General features: G+C 47.6%; 2 protein-coding genes across 2 annotated transcripts; one reads left to right on the top strand and one right to left on the bottom strand.

The window, feature by feature from the left end:
- Positions 1 to 12,827: 12,827 nt before the first annotated feature.
- Positions 12,828 to 14,470, bottom strand: tmem186 (transmembrane protein 186). The gene is made up of 2 exons (XM_057036507.1): positions 14,230 to 14,470; positions 12,828 to 13,637 (listed from the first exon to the last, which is right to left on the bottom strand). Exons 1-2 carry the CDS (start codon positions 14,230 to 14,232, stop codon positions 12,981 to 12,983), a joined length of 660 nt encoding a protein of 219 aa, XP_056892487.1. The 5' UTR covers positions 14,233 to 14,470; the 3' UTR covers positions 12,828 to 12,980.
- Positions 14,471 to 14,522: 52 nt separating this feature from the next.
- Positions 14,523 to 17,011, top strand: gde1 (glycerophosphodiester phosphodiesterase 1). Its single transcript, XM_057036506.1, has 6 exons — positions 14,523 to 14,942; positions 15,302 to 15,477; positions 15,558 to 15,663; positions 16,045 to 16,137; positions 16,246 to 16,457; positions 16,558 to 17,011. The coding sequence occupies exons 1-6, from the start codon at positions 14,673 to 14,675 to the stop codon at positions 16,703 to 16,705; spliced, it is 1,005 nt and encodes a 334-aa protein (XP_056892486.1). The 5' UTR covers positions 14,523 to 14,672; the 3' UTR covers positions 16,706 to 17,011.
- The last annotated feature ends 143 nt before the right edge of the window (positions 17,012 to 17,154 follow it).

Genomic DNA, 17,154 nt, shown 5'->3' with positions numbered 1-17,154 from the left:
TCTGATAAAAGCAGCTCATATAAGAGAAGGAATATGGAAACAAATGCTGTTGGGTGACAGAATTACAGCTGCTAAATCAAAACTAGGCATGTTTTATTAGGATTCCGGAGATCCTGAACCTTGTCAGGGACGTCCTGTTTTACCTACATTTATCCATGACACAATGAACCAAACAGGGATTCACACAGAAGCGCCCTTCCAGAAAATAAAAAGACATGTTCCTCCCTCCGAAAACGACACACTGCACCAGCACGCCTCGACCTTCAACTCGAATCACCCAAGACAGGAAAAAAATAACCGTCCTGGCCAATTAAGTTTGGGAGGTTTGGGGGGCGATCTGGTGGGATTTGAAACCTCAGGGTTGCATCTCAAGTCATAGAGAGCAGAGCGAGGAAGCTAATAGGAAACACGTTGGCTGCTCGGTGTGTGTGTGTGTGTGTGTGTGTGTGTGTGTGTGCTCTCAGCCCTATCTGAAACCGAAGCCCCGCTGGTGCAGGAGGTGGTGCGGCGTCGTAAACAGTTGTCACCTTCGATAGTGCAAACCTCCAGCGTCGCCTCCGCTCATATGAGTAATAAAGAGGAGGACGACTGACCCCGAGAGGAGCGCGACGGCCCTGACCCGCCACGCTGTGGGGGTCCTGACCAGACCCTGAACCCCACAGAGGCTCTGGACGTGCAGGAATAAGCGGTTTCATATAGGGGCTAATTTCACTTAAAACCACAAAGACTTAAGAAAGACAATCGTTTCTGTTTGGTTTCCTCCTCAAATACCTGAAGAGCCGGCGGCAGCAGACCCACCTCACACACGCACGGGCGTCAGGCGTCCTAGTGTGAGTTTAACTGTCTTTAAACCACAACAACATGCACACAAACCCTTCAACAACCTTTACTGGCACACACACACATGTCCTCAAAGGCCATAACAGGCTACCGGAGATACTGACAATACTCTCTCAGGGTGGTGAGAAAGACGCGGGTCCTCATCTCAAAAGAAGCCCACGACGCACTTGATCAAACAAACAGGCGTGATGTCAAATACTCCTGGAATGTTCTGGGATTTATCACGGCGTGATGTTTCCTTAACCCCTGTGCAGAGAAAAGGGGTCATGGGTAACCCCGGCAGAAACAAGCCCGTCACTGTGTCCCGCCGGTGAAAGAGCAAAGAGCGGGGACAACAAAGGGGAGACGAATATGGACATTTGTCACCATTGTTGAGAAAAGAGCGCGGTACGTCTGTGTTTATTAGCCTCTGCTGGAAAACATCTGAGAGAGAAGAAAAAAGGCGGGGTGTGTAATTGTTCATGGCTCATTTCTGGAGACGTTGCGTATAAAAGGCCCGCGACGATCCGGGCTTAATGAGTCATTCCGCTGTGCTACACCAGCGAGCAGACCGAGCCTTTGTTGCCTGGTTATCAGGCTCCTCCGCTGGCATTTCACAGACAAGCATCATTAGCTGCGCTGACTTCCCAGCTATTTCCTCACAGCGGACGTGCCCTGCAGGCAGATCTGCTTGGCCGCTGCCTCTACTGGGCCCGCCACGGATTTATTCGCTGCTTAATGAAGGATTTGGGGAATTCTGGGACATTTAAAGATTAAATCACCCAGGATTCATTTCACCCCTCTGACTTAAGTCCTGATGTTTCGGTTGCTAGTTGGGAAAAAAAAAATCAGCGTATGGACGATTCTTGCTGCCACGACACTGGGTCGTGTATCTATTTAAGGGCTTCAACCGTGGCCCTGGCCCCCCAGGGCGTTTGTAGTTGTTGTCTTCACGTTAGCTGGGCGGTTCCTCTGAGAGCGTTGGAGAGTTCTGCCGAATCCGTCTTCGTTTCTCAGCGCACCGTCCTCAGGGGGTCTAAAACCGAGCAGGGTCTCCTCTCAGAGTCGGGGCATTATTCTCAGGGCATTTGTGTTTTTCACCATCAGCTGTGTCACCCCCCCCCTCCCCGGACGCTGACAGAGACCGCGTGACCTTTTCAGCGTCGGCTCTTAAGGAAGTCCTCCATCACGTCTCTGCTGCGAGGGGATGAAAGACGTAAACCTTTATAAAACGCTCTGCCTTGTTGGACACAGCAACACAAGCGACTCCAACATGTTTTTCCAGCGCAGTGACTGGAGTCAGCCATCAGATCGGACTGGGCCAGACCTCCCTGGCTGACCCTCCAGAGGTTACGCATTTCTCATAGCCGGCAAGGGTCCGGGGTCGGGGAACTTGCTTAAATTACAAATGGGGCAGACGGAGAGCCTCGCATCATAAGTTCACGTCTCCGGCGGCGTTGCTCTGCAGGTGTGACATTAACTACACCCACAGGTGGGACACCGACACCAGGGAGGTGACCAACCGTACGCGCATATAACCAGACTCCCCCAGGAGGCGGGCTGCAGGCTCCAGGCGTGCAACAGGGTTTTGATCACGTCAAAGCGAAGCGCCTGTGCGCTCGGGGTCTGAGCACACAGATCGATTGTGACGGGAGGACTTTCTTTTTGTTCAGCGTTGTTGACACCGCGGGGAAATTCTCAGGGCTCAAACATTTAAAAGTGAAGAATTTGTGCCAAGAATCCAGACGGAGCCTCGCTCCATGATTCCTCTGTGAGCTTCAGCCATAAAAGTACGGCCGCCCCACGGACTCGCGTGTGTGCGTCACCGTTCACAGCGCAGACCTGAGTCAATTGGTTCAAAACCAGAGAGAAACATGGCGAGGAAGCAGATGGGATTGATGCAGTGCATCCTGGATCCTGGACCCATCCAGGTTAAATTGTGACGCCCTGGAAGCAGAAAAAAACTGGTGGATTTCGCCTCGTGAAGAACGGCTTCTGGGTGAAGAGGTGAAAACAGCGTGGAAAAGCTAACAGAAGTCCAGTCGGGTCTCGTTAGCGGCGAAGATTGCGAGGTGAGAGGGCTCCCGAATGTTGATACGAGCGGCACGTCGCAACCGGCTGCCAGCTACGCGGTCTCATCGTGGAAAGTTAAAGTAGTCTCCTGGCGACAGCATTGCATTTTGGCCTTCCATAAACAATGCAGAGGCACCTCCTTACATGGCATTACAGAAATTCTTACTATAAATAAGAACAGAGTTTTTTTCTTTTCTTCCTTTTTCCTTCCTCGCACATCAATCATGTGAGGATTTCTCACGACTAACGGCTTAACAGCTTCAATAGCGCGGACATAAAACTGACAAAACATGAAATACATTTCCCGCCGGTCCATCAGTCATAATGTGAGCGCTGAACAGGAAAGACGCGGGAAATCACTGTCATATGTTACACTGTCTGTTACAATATAACTCAGCCAATCTTTCAAATTCATTCCAAGTTGGTGAACAAGGGACTCGGTTCTGATGAAGTACAAGAAGCTGCACTAAAGAAGAACTGAGCCGTGACCCCCCTCCTGTGAAGGGACGGGTCCCATGATTGGACAGCAGGAGAAGGATGCCCCCCAGGTCAGAGGTTGTGGTACTACCTTGGGTGGTATCGCTTGGCTCTCCCTCAGGGAGCTGGGAGCGTACTTAGAATAGATGTGAACGGGGAGAAAGTCACGTTGATCTCTCAGCACCCCACTGAGACCTCCGATCCAGTCCGCACAACTCCCCCCCCCCCCCCCCGCGCATCAGGGTGCACAGGGAACAAACTGGTGACAGATTCAGAGGATTGTGGGATTTAAATGGTTGTTTTTATTAAACCCAGTTGGCCCATTTACCCCTGGGAGACTCCAGGGCACAGAGTACACACTCCTTCATTTATTTCTCCTTCATTTGCCAAGATTATGGTATTTTCTTGGACTTCTTATTGAATTTTGTTGAGATTTATCAGTGGGAAAACTCATAGAAGGTTGATCTGGGTTGTTACGACTGCCTGCGGTGCCACAGTGGTCTCGCATCGAGATGACGGAGAGGCAACACAATTGTTGATTGCTTGAATTTGCATTTCCAAAAACTCCCGATTGAAGCTGCTGGAGATCCGCAGACACGAACTGAACCCCAAAGGCGCGCGCACACACACACTCACACACATGACTTAATCAGGTGTAGCTTCTTTACTGAAGGTTGGCAGAGGAAAACCAGTAAAAATGGAAGCACAGTGAGGTTGGAAGAGGCAGGATCAGTAGGCACGAGAACAGGAATAACCAAACACAGGAGCCTCTGTTACCACAGAGGGAAGAACAACAAACCGGTCCAGACTTTTAAAGCAGGAAGCAGGTGAAGGTGATTGTCTGGAGATGAGTAGCAGGTGTGTAGCGCGTGTGATGGGAGTGAACTGGGAAGCAGCCTGGAAATAGGACAAACAGGGGAAAGACTGACAAGACAGAAGGGAGAGGGGAAAACACCGGGGAGAACTCCCGGCAGAACGGACCACACTCAAGATTTATTCGCATTATTGGACTTCTTCAAGTATTTGAATCACAGCTTTCATACGGCTGCAAATGATGTTCCGCACTTAGAATCTGTGGATCTGATGGAAAAACCAAACTCATCCTTTTTTATGTACAAGTCACTGCACTGTAAAAAAGGAGGCGCTGACTTGAGTTATTAATATTAAGTATCTACGTGTACGTGCTTGTGGGTAAAAAAAGAGCCAATGTATTTATAAAGTGCTTCCAACAACACTTAGAACAAAGTACCTTCTCCAGAACACAGGATGTAAACAGAACAACGATGGGACAATCAGAATGTGAAGGGATTGAAGGGTGAGGTTGGTTCTGAGGGGGAATTCAGAGAGGCAATGAACAAAAACACAGAAATAAGCTCCGGAGGTGCTCTCCCAAACCCTTCAGGTGTCATTCAGTCTTCATCAGATGCTCCGAGGACACCGATAAAATTTAGATTTGAAACCTGTTTGATAATAATTTGCTCCAAATGAAACTGAGTGATTCGGATCACCTTCAACTGTGGTGGTGAGTGAATCTGCAGATGGTTGCCAGGTTGGGCAGCAGGTCCAGCGCAGCAAAGCTGGAATCTGGAAGCAATGAACCTGGGTTGGATTCCTATTCTTCAATTCAAAAGTATCGGCACAAATCATCAAAAATACTCTCCACACACACACACACACACACACACACACACACGCAAGAAGGATTTTACTAAAGAATGTCTGAATGTTCTGCATCTTCCAACATCTGGGACAAATAGATTAAATAGAGTTATTCCTTGTGTGTGTGTGTGTGTGTGTGTGTGTGTGTGTGTGTGTGTGTGTGTGTGTGTGTGTGTTGACACTATCATCACAAAGGGGTCTGTGAGGGGCTCAACAGTCTGTCGGCGGCGTTCATTCAGGCTGAATTCTATCTGTTGACCGAGGAGGGAGCCATCGCCTCCGAGGAGAGAAAAACCCCGGCGTTAAAAAGCCATTCGTCTTAATTAGCTCCCCCCGAATTCGTTCTTATGAAAATGAGAAGGAACAAAAGGGGTTTTGATGAATGCTGGGCCCAAAGGTCGCCAAGGTCCGCATCAGAACGCTGGAATTCACAGAGTGTCTGTGTTCAAGCTCCAGAGGGAGAAAAACAGCAAAAATATAAACATACATCATAAATGATCGCGATCATCCACGGTGTGTTGGGCTGGTGGAGGTCTAACAAAGAGGACAGATGGTCCAGATGTTCAGTCCTGCTGTTTATTTCAATAAATGCTAAATTCAGCTAAAATACGAGTATTTCCCAGGCTGACTCATGTCAGTGTATTCATGAGCTAAATAAGTCGACTCCTATACAAAAAGCTGTATTTCAAATCAATAATATTTTTGCCAAAAAACAAGAACATCCTTATTTTGCTGGAGACTGCGTGCATCTAATTTAGAAGGCCGGAGACTACAGCATCACCCGTGAGGAGCACCAGCACGTGCACGTGCACGTCGGACAGAAATCTCCTCAAAGTTTTGTCCGCTGAAGACAAGAGGCCCTCCACAAAGATGATATGTTGGTGCTGGTATCGGCTCGGAGATCACACACGGGCTGCCAACGCCGTAGTTAAAACAAACCGCCTTATCAGCGCTGGAATCTGGCGCTAACGCTCCGCCTACGTCTGGACAAGCTCACGTCCCGTGAACGGCGTAACAACAGGCGTGGAGGTGAGGCTGGCTGAGTGTTTCCCTTCCTCATCAGGACCAGATGGAGGCAGCCATTAGCTAAGAACTTGAGCCCAACTGGAAAATGTTGGATTTCACAGCTGGCCAGAGCCTCTGCTACCTGCAATTGATGACAATCCAACACAGATGCTTTGAATGATGCTAACGGGATGGAAAGTTGTGCCCGACGGCGTCGCTTGCGCTGACTTTGAAACTTTGCTCCTGTTTATTTACACGCTGAGGACTTGAACAGAGGTTTGTGGTGCCTGAAGTGTTGCTGAAGGTGTGAATGTAAATATAAAATGAGCGGTTTGGGGACGAGGGGGGCTGAGATAGGAGGCTTTCAAGTTAGCATAACACATGACGCCAGTGGGAACGCTCCAGCGTCTGCAGCCTAAAGTTCAGCCGCCAGCTGAGCAAATATAACCGCAGGAAGAAAAACTGAGGGTCACGGGACAGATGTGGGCGCGAAGACTTTGGCGAGGACGTCAATCAGAAGCCCAGGAATCGTCCGCTCTCCTCCCAGTCACACCTGCTCATTAACCAGTCACACCTCCGCCCCGGTTCTCCCACCTGCTCCTCCAATCGCCTCAGTATAAAAGCCGCCCTCATTCTCTCCCTCTTCGCCACATCGTCTTCATCTCTCCTGGTTTCGCCTGGGCTGACCTTTGACCTCCTAGGCTGCGTTCTGTCCCGACGAGCAACTACACCAGCAGAAGTCATCGCTTCCTCTTTGTGTTGTACAGCCCGTTATGGTTTTGGTCCCACGGCCAGCGGACGTCTGGTGTCGATCCAAGCTCGAGCGTTCGTGGTTCGAGGTGTTCTGTTGGATAAATCCATACATTTACAGGTGGACAAGGAGAGGAGTGACGGAAAGGTGGAGTAGCCTGACCAGCTTCATGTAAACATACTTTTTATTATTCTCCCGCGCTACAGGACGTGACTGCAGATGTCCGATCGGGAGATTTGGGTATTGGGATAGGTTTTTTTTCTTAAATTCCTCAGGCTAGAAGCTTTACGCTGTCAGGCTGATGTATAGCAGAGACTCATCTTTAGGTAATTTGAGGCCATTAACGTGTAACCAACACAATTACTGCGACTTTTCCTTTACAGAACTGAACTCATGAGGTCATCGACGACTACAGAGACCTTCGGCGGCAGATGCCAGAACAATTATAAAGATTTGACATATAAATAAACCAAATTTCCACTCTGAGTTAAAAAGATTGTATCAGCATGTCACAATACCACAGACCTGCTGCTCAGAGAAATCTGGAATTATTGGAACGTCTTTTTTAATCTTATACATCACATATATAATAAATTGATCCTGAAGAGCTGAACTAGAGACCCAGACTGCACATCCAGTGATCCATAGATGATGTTGCAGGAGAACAATTTGATTCCAGTCTGTTAGGATCAGTTTTATGGATCTGAACAGAGGTCAAACTTAGAGCTTGACCCCCCAAAAAAGCAACTCCCCTTTTACCAGGAGGAAACCCCGAGCAGGACCGGATGCAGGAGGAGGAGAAAGGGGCAGAACAAAAAGAGAAGAGCAATCAGTTATACTGAAGACAGAAGAAAAGGGTTCAGGTTTAGTGTTCAGCAGAGACTCTACAGTAATAAAACCTGGCTTCTAATCTCAGCGCGCCAGACAGACTCTGTTTACAGACAGGAGAAAACCTGGAATCCCCCGACAGGACAACAAAAGGTGGACGTGTGCATGTCCAAGTGGGCTGGCTGCTCCGGCTCAGCGGCCACTTGACTGCAGCGGGGGGTTCTCGCCGGTGCGAGCGGCTCCGCTCGGTGCCTGGCCTCCTGCTCTCTCAGCGCTGGGACAGAGGGAGCCAGGGAGCGGGCGCTGACCTCCGGCACTCCAGGGGGAAACAATGGCGACGCGCCACAGTGTGACAGCAGGAGACAGGAACAGACACAAACACAGGAACTGTCTATTCTGCCACTGAGGCAGACCTGGCCTGAGAATCTGGAGGAGGAACCGGCTCCCCGTCTCCCTGCGTTTTATCAATATGCCCTAAAGTGACCAGAAAGGTGATGCACTTGTTGACTGCGCTGCTGTTAGTCAACAGTCCCAGAGGGAGCCGCTCTGAGCGCCACTCAGTCGTAGGCAGAGAGACGGGGATATTTTAGAACACAATGCTGTTGTTCTTACTCTTCTACTTCGACTCAACAGGTCGGTTCAGCTCCGCTGGGGGTGCTGCCCAGAAACCCAGAGCCTGACCCCAAAACGAGCAGAAGTGGCAGGAAAAACTCCAGCTGATGGACAGAAAGAGGAGAGGGACGAAGGCATACGGCTCAGATAAAAATAATCTGGTGATGTCCCTGATTAAATTACAGCTTGCAGCATGTCAACATGTCAGCAGCAATGACACAGATTGAAGCATAAAAAGAGACTTTTATAATATAGTGCAGCTATACTACAGCTAGCTACGCTGCTAGCTGCTGTAGTTAGCGTTGCCATGGTATTTATGTGGCAGCACGCTACACGTGATGTAAATACAGCCCTAATCAAATGTGGGCTGAGGATGGATAAACGCAACCACAGGCGTAAAAACACATAAGGAAGATAAAATAGTGAGGTTACGTTGTGTTTGTGGCGTGAGTGACAGGGTGCCGCCACTGATTTTCTCTATAACAGGGAGTGACAAATAAAAAATCTCACTGTGGAATTTTAGTTTTAATTAGATGCACTGGCCATGACGGCTAACAGATGGAAGCCTGGATAAAAACGGATCACTTTATGGAAAACACGCCTGGTTTAAATGAGCTATAACCAAACTTTGTTCAATTCATCTCACGGGCAGTTTTTCTAGCAGCTTTCATGAATCATTTCTAAATGGGCTGCGCACGGCATTCATAATTTCCCTCCCAAAGGCCGGAGTTATTTCAAGAAAATTGGGGTGAAAAATTGATGTGTGCTGAGCCCATTTGTCAACCGGTTCCCTTCAAAATAATGGGAACGGTGATAAACAATGTGGCTGCAGTTTTGGCTGCATAAGACCGTATTATGAGGTATTAATTTGCTCATGAATCATGTGACTGCTCCAGCCAGCAGCACTGTCTCATTACCATTACTCTAAACTGGCTTGTTTCAAGAACTGTTTCAACCCAGATTTTTCTTTTGTTTGGGATATCAGATCTGCAATAATGTGCCAAAAAAGGGTCAAATATTAGAGCCAAAAGGGCCTAAAACTGCCCACTGCAAACTCTTTGTTCTACATTTTATATATATATGTTGTATTTCAGAGGTGAATGGTTGATTGTAGATGTTTATTTCATTTTTTTTCTTTCCTTTGCCGGGTGTGACTTGACTGGCGTACAGAGCGGCGGTTTGGGGTCATAGGTCACCATGTGTGCTATCAATTGCAAATACATTTCTGGTAATAAAGCTTCCTGGGGGGGAAAAGGGGGCTTAAATGTGCGATAACAACTCCTCCAACCACAACGAGGCTGCATAGAACTGGAAACCACGTAGAAGAAAATTGATCCATTTACATCTGAGACAGCATCTGTTGGGCAGAACCATCCAAACTCCCGGATTTAAAGTTCTCCTATGGGCTATTGTTCACACTCACGCTACATTTCTGATCACCTATTCTACGCTGAGGAAAGCTGTGTTTTCACCATATGTTTCGTAAAGTGCAGCTTGAACAAAGGGGCTGCTGATAATGCCACGATTAGCCCCTAAACCTGCCAAAAGTTGACCCACGGCGCAACGCCACTTCCTGCCTCGCCTATTGTGCCGCGGCCACGGTCGGTTTAAGAAGCCTCCAGGGGCGACGCCACAATAACTGACCAGATTACAGCAGTCACCGTCCAAGCAATGCTAATGTGGTATTGTTCAGTATGGATGAAATCAATGTTTTAGGAAATCCCCCTGCAGCGCCGTAATGGAGACTGTCAGTCTGAGGAGGCCTGCCAAGGAAAACGCCGTTAATCAGCCGCGCTGCCCTTCGGACAGGTGTGTGATGTCGATCCAAGCCGCCCGCAGCTCTGAATGGGATGCTGCTGGAGCTACAGGGAATGCTGGGTGCTCAGGTTGGGAGCAGAGTCACTTTCCTCCCTCCGTCCCGCATGCGTCCTGCGAGCCAAGGCCGCGGCGTTCCGCTTTTCCGCTGGGAATTTGGTGTCAGAGGACTTCATTTAGCCTCAATTATCCGATGCTCGGTTGAGCGTTAAATTCCCGAGCGTGCAAATCTAGCTTGTGGTCGGTATTTCTTCGGCTATCCAAATATTTTCCCTTTGTCAGACATCATGTGGGACTGTCAGTAAATATTTGAGGAGTGGAGGTACATTGCTACGAAAGTGCGGAGACATAGTGGATGTTGTGATGAGCCTCACCCATCGTCTATTGTCTGATTCTCAAACACCCCCCCCCCCCACTGGATGAGCCAGTGAGTCTCTATTTTGTTTTGCTTAACACCCAAAGGGTGACAGGATCGTACGGCCCTGTCGGGGGGGATGCTGGTCACTTCCTTTTCAACCAGAAAAGGACATGAAGCGTGGCAGCAAAGAATGCACAAAGAAGCAGGATCAGGAGACATTCTTGTTTGCCGACGTCCCTTTTTTAATTTTGCCACTTAAACTCCGGGAAAGGCTGTGAATTTCACCCGTTTCGCCTCGATGCTGATTACAAATGTGACGCGAGGGTTCGGTGGTGGTTGAGGGATCGCTCTTCATAAAAAGAGACAGCGGGATGGAGATGGATTTCTTTTAAAGGTGCTTTACTTCCCAGCGGATCAGTCGGTAGAGCCACAACACTTCCTGATTCTCTGTGTCACATGACCAAAACTGACCAATGAGAAGACGGGATTTAACCAGGTACATGCAGGTGTCAGGAGAGGCAGCTCCAACAACCTAACTTAGCTGTTTGTGAGTGCACTAGCATTAATATGAGAATATGTAAATAATAATTCTGCAAACATGAAGGGGCACTGAAACCAAAATGGATTCGTAGGAGTATTTGTGAGCTTGTTTTATGGGCTCTGTACATGCAAAATGTAATAACCGCAAATATTAATGCTCAAGCTTTCCAATCATGGATTCAAAAGAAACACGGAGCATTGGAATTGGAAAACACATGGATGAGTGTCCTGCTGTCCCGTCCACCTGCACATTCTAATGAGGTGATGGCAGCACTCAAATAGCCTGTGATCCCACTGCGTGCTTGTCTCATGTGCATGCTTTCCTCTCTTTGTTAGCCCGCGTCCTCGTACATACGTGGAGGCCCCGGCTGTTTCCTGCGGGCGAGCGTGGCTTCATATGTTTCCAATTATAAAGCCGATGTAGGATCAAACCCAGTGGAGACCACTGTGCACACACCTGAGACGCTCACTGTGGACAGGACATCAATGCTGCGGTCCAAACGACGCTTGTGAGGGGGTTCGTACGTTTTAAGTGTCACCTGGAGTGTGTGATTATTGGCTGGTTCCATGAGGACCGCCAATGAGGACGTGGCGGCCCTGGGGGGGGTCAAAGGTCGATTGAACAGGGGACGTCGGCTGCACCTGATTTTATACATTTAAAACCAGATGACTCAAGTTTTAGTTTGACTCATCTTGATTGGCGTCAAAAACAGGAGGAAGTCCTTCACAGACAGGAAGGTTTCTCTTTTGTGTCATTACGTTCCAGAATATTGTTCCCAAAATGATCCGGAATGTTGTCAACAACATAGGAAACAAATAAACAACCTGCGTGACTGCGGGGTGATTCGCTGGATGACTGTGTGGTTGTTCATAGCAGCGTCGTGCACGCCCCCAGAGAACGCCGCTCCTAATTCAAGCACGCCGGCATCCATGTCGCATTGTAATAAATCACTTGTTTGGGAAACATGCATTCATGCATACTTGGGAGCATTACACACCAGTTCCTAAAGGTGGAATGCGGCTTCCTAAATATTGTAAATGACTAACGATTCGCAGACAAGCGGCCAGAAACCTCACAAACACAGGAAACTGGGCTGAATATGAGAGCGAGCGCGCTCAGGCACCACTGGAGTCGAGGTCAATGCAATATTGTTGATCATAGGAAGCTCGTCTTGGTTATTAACAATGACAAAAAAACAAGCAGAGGTGGGTCCATAGTCGGGATACCTTGGAGCAGGACAGCAACAAATAGACACGGGGGCTTTCCTACAGAGGCTCGGGGCTCTCTGGGGTTTTGAAGGGTCGTGAAAGACATGAAAGATGTCCTTTGGACTGCAGGACTCACGTTCAAGACCCTGAGATTTTAATCGAGGAAAACACTGAGATCCAGGACCTTTGTTCCTTTGTTTCTGCGCTCAAGTGTTCACCCGTAAGTGAACCGGGGGTGTATCAAGGGCGCGACTGCGGCCACATGCCAGTTCCAGCCTATCCTGTTGGATAATTCAGGCTAAAATTCCTAATGTCATGTGTATATAATGCTGTGATGTGAGGTCACGGCTTTTTAAATTGCATGGTAAAATTAAAATTAAACATTAAAAATATATATAAATAAAAATAAAATGTGCATTTACTTCCTATAACCGCGCATGTGACGAATAACGTTGACCTTTACCTCGCTAGTCTAAACTCTAAACGGACTGTAGCGCCACCTCGCGGCCAGAATAACACACTGCAACCGAAGATGACGCAGCTGACGCTAATTAACTCGTATCTCGTTAATTTGGAATAGGTTGAACTTAATGCTCTCATGTAAAGCTCCTGCCGTTTTTAAGAGCTTGTTCGTGCATCCTGCGAACAAACACAGCAGAAACATTCAACATTCTTCCAAACTGGCAATGAAATATTTTTATTTGATGCATGAAAAATCACCCAACAAGCTGAATTTAAAGAACAAGCAAGCAAAAATCTCATAGTAGATTTATCTTTGAATTGTTAGGAGTCAAAAGAAAAATAACTTAAAATACAATCTTCATTTACCAGTAGCTATTTATATCCAAACACCTTCTCAAAACCCTCCTTATCCACCACCCTTCCAAAGTGTTTGGAGTAATAAAAAGTCTGTGAACTACTGTATGTCCTAAGTCTTAATATCGTCTCGTTTACAGAGTCCCCGGTGTCCCCAACGGTCATAACATCTGACACCGGCAGGTAGATGTCATTGCGTTTACCCCAAAAGGTGAGGTGGGAAACTTTGAGTGTGGTTTGCGATGGGTCCAGGTACATCATTCCCACCACTCTCCTGAAGAAGTGGCTGGCAGTGAACAGCATAACGCCGGCAAACACGGCTATCCCCGTCGAGTAGCCGACAAGGGAAAGGGCAACATCTCCGTGGAGGTAAAGGCCGACAACTGGGGGCAAGACAACTACCGTGGTGGCAGTTTGGAGAAGTTTGAATCTAGAAATGGCTCTGATGAGTTTGATGTGCGGCAAGCTGTAGATCAAAGTGTATTTCTCTTTGGCCTGATCTGAATATCGAGAGAGAGCTTCTGTCCTAGGCAGCGTGCGTCCATGGGAGCTGTGCAGGACAGACGTCTGACCACCTGAATGGGGCCGAGCCCTAAATGGTATCTGAGCAGAGCGAGTAATTAGATGTTTGGTGCAGGGCAGGAAGGGGAATCTGCGCAGAACCACTGAAGTATTCTGTGAAAACAAACACAATCATATCTGATTACTTTTAAAACTGCAGCCGGCATCTTAATTTACTTTTAATGGTTTAAAAAAAGAAAAAAAAAAGACTTTATGTGACCCTTCCTTTACTTTTGGCCGTCTCCATCTAACCCTGTCCCTGGCATCCTCATCTCCCCTTCATTTAACTAACTTCATGTAATTTCTCCATAGATCTATTCTTTATCTTCCAAACAAAACCTCTAACATCTGCTGTCTTTATTCCTGATCACATCCACACATGAATAACAATGACCTCTATGCCTCCCATACCTTTACAGGTGTATCATCAGGACCAGCTGCTGTCCCACCCATCATCCTCTTGAATGACCTCCTAACTTTACCCTTACGAATCCTCGCTACTTCCTGTTTCACCAGTCACCTCTGTCCTCAATCATGATCTTTTTACCTGTGCAGTTCACACTTGGGGCATCCGATAGTGCATTTCCATGTGTAAATGGAGGCATCCTTAATCTCTAACCTGCAGCTACACCTCCTGTATATAAAAACAAACGACTCTTCTACTCCGTTAAAATCTCGGAAAACGAGTTTAAGAAAAATTCCTTACCATGATCGTCAACGGGTTGAAACAATTTAAAAATCCCACAACACAGAAATTACTAAATCATTAAAGGCAACATTGCCGAGAGTATCGCCGGTACGTGAAGTCACCTGGATGTGGTTCTCTTCTTCGTTGGTTTTTGGGGTTACACGACTGTCACTATCGTTTCCAGTGCACTACCGCCCCCCTATGGTTCAAATTATTCACTGTTCATACGTTTTAAAAAAAACATTATCTTTCCCAAACAAAATTTATTCTGAATATAATTTGCATAAAATTATCAGTCATTTTGAAAGACTTCACATGTTAATTCCAAGCACAGTTTTATGATGTGATTTAATAAATAACGAAGGCGTTGGAGGAGAAGAAGGAGAAGAAGACGACGAAGAAGAAGAAGAATGTTTACATCCTGTTTTGGAAACCTGACAGACTGAATCAGGCAGAATACGATGCTGCAGCTGGGAGATGAAGTTGTTCTCTATTCGATAGTCTTCATCGTTGTTCTGCTGGGCACTCGGAGTTCGCTATGGACAGTCGCGGTCACAGCGTCCTTCTATCTTTTTATGGTGGTGTTCCGATTTCCCCAGGTGCCCGCCGGCCGGGTCCGGCAGGTTCTGCACCCCTCCAAGAGAGGAGTGGGCCTCGGTAAGGTGTCCGTGGTGGCTCACCGGGGCGGTGGTCATGATGCGCCGGAGAACACACTAGCAGCTATACGGGAGGTGAGATTTTAGAGTTACTATAGTGATATTTATGATCGCTTCATTGTGGAGTCATGTCTCCAGTAGTAGATACTGATCTCTCCCGTAGTCACTGTTGCTAAATCCCACCCTACACAGCCTCTTAGCTGTAGAGAGGTGGTCTTCCCAGGCATTTCTTACTATTTATGTATATACTGTATATATGTCTTATCTTATTTTATTTATCTTATTCTAGTGTTGTCTTCTTTATGTTGAATGTCGCAGCGTCACACCAAGACAAATTCCTAGCTTGTGTAATACTGTGTATTACATGAACAATGGCAATAAATCTGATTCAATTCAATTCAATTCAATCACAGTTGGCTGCTGTTCTCCTCTAGGCCAGTAAGAATGGGGCGACGGGTGTGGAGTTGGACCTGGAGTTCTCAGCAGATGGTGTCCCCATACTGATGCACGATGAGACTGTGGACCGCACGACCAATGGCTCAGGATCACTCAGGCACATGAAATGGAGCGAGTTGTCCAAACTGGATGCGGCTGCTAAACACAGACTCAGGTTGGGAAGCAGTTGCAATATGACTGGGAAATCGCTCGGGGGACGTGTATGATTTAAGCCTTGGTGCTCTTCCTCAACAGGGACAAATTTGCCGGAGAGAAAGTCCCAACTCTGGAAGAAGCCGTGGAGGAATGTGTCCGACTGCAGCTCACTGTCTACTTCGATGTCAAAGGTCACCCCGATGAGGTGCTGCCAGCAAACTGCTATGAAATGTACAGAGCAGAGATGGCAGATTGTGGTTTTACTATGTATGTTTAAAGGTAAAACACGGAGAGAACAATTTTGCTGTGGTGAAATGCAAATCCTGTCCTCAAGACATCAGAACGACTTTGACATCTGGGTCAAATGGGTCTGGGTCAGAGATCTTGTGCCCACGTTGGCGTCCCTTTGACACAGACCACCTACCTCAGCGTTGCTGTGGTGACTTGGACCCCACCTCTCAGCGTTAATCCTTTAAAGGATCAGCACAGGCAGCTTGTCTCACTGATGGGTGTCCACCGTCACGCGTTGGACCAGTGATTCCAGACAGTGGGGGTTCTGTAGTTAGCATCTTTCCTCTCCTCTCAGGCGGCGGCGGCGCTCAAAGAGTTGTATAAAAAGCATCCGGTCCTCTACAACAGCAGCATCGTCTGCTCCTTCGAACCCAAAGTCATCTACAGGGTAAGAGGATGCAGCTTGGCGATTTGTCCCGTTGTTGCCATGCCGACGCTGAATATTTTACCATATTTCTCGTGTACATAGCTTATTTTGCGTTGTAATTGCCACCAGATGAGGCAGAGTGACCCGGCCGTGGTCACAGCGCTGACTCACAGGCCCTGGAGCCTGAGCCGGCTCGGAGACGGCACCCCTCGCTTTCCCTCGCTATGGAAACACCCCTGGATGACCCTGATGGACATCGCGTTGGACTGGGCCCATCACCACATCCTGTGGAAGCTCTGCGGCACCTCGGCCTTCCTCATACAGAAGAACTTTGTCTCGCCGTGAGTCTCTCACTTTCAACCCTGCGTTTCAGTGGAAGCTTTGACAGCAACGGAGTCTTTTATCACCATTGAAATGTCTGCGTCGCTGGTGCTGTTGCAGGGATTATGTCCAGTACTGGACCCAGAGGGGGGTGGAGGTGGTAGCCTGGACGGTCAACAGCAACGTGGAGAAAGAGTATTACCAGGAGCTGTTGAGAGTCAACTACATCACAGACAGCCTTGTGGAAGACTGTGAGCCCCACTACTGAGAATCCACCGAACATTAGCGAACATCAACGTCTCCTGTACTGTAATTTGGCATTAAATTAAAAATATTCTTGACATTATCGGACCTGGTGCTGTACACAAGCTGCAAGGTAGATCTAATCCATCCAGAAGTACTGTAACCCCCTACTCAGGAGTATGACAGCAGTTCTTTTGTTAGTTTTATGATCTAAAATGTCTCATACTCACTAATCACCTGCCTAAAATAATGGACGTAAGTATGACGTGAATGCGCATGCACATGGGAGTCGGCATTGCATTATAATAAAACTAAATATTTGGTTTTTTTATGCCTTTGTTGAACATTTATATCTTCCAAACATGCCTGTGTGCGCGTGTGTGTGTGGTGTGTGTGTGTGAGAGAGAGAGAGAGAGAACTGCTTCACAGAAAATAAATTGTAAAAATCTTTTTATTGACCCTGGTAAACTAACA

The sequence above is a fragment of the Takifugu flavidus genome, chromosome 6 (assembly GCF_003711565.1).
Source record: "Takifugu flavidus isolate HTHZ2018 chromosome 6, ASM371156v2, whole genome shotgun sequence".
Classification (NCBI taxonomy): domain Eukaryota; kingdom Metazoa; phylum Chordata; class Actinopteri; order Tetraodontiformes; family Tetraodontidae; genus Takifugu; species Takifugu flavidus.
The sequence above is the reverse complement of the archived record's forward strand: the minus strand, read 5'-3'. Positions and strand labels throughout refer to the sequence as shown.

Excerpts from the sequence above, each read along its gene's own strand:
- gde1 (XM_057036506.1), top strand. The coding sequence starts at position 14,673 with ATGCTGCAGCTGGGAGATGAAGTTGTTCTCTATTCGATAGTCTTCATC. Across the intron at positions 14,943-15,301 it reads CACTAGCAGCTATACGGGAG|GCCAGTAAGAATGGGGCGAC; the intron begins GTGAGATTTTAG and ends GTTCTCCTCTAG. Across the intron at positions 16,138-16,245 it reads AACCCAAAGTCATCTACAGG|ATGAGGCAGAGTGACCCGGC; the intron begins GTAAGAGGATGC and ends AATTGCCACCAG.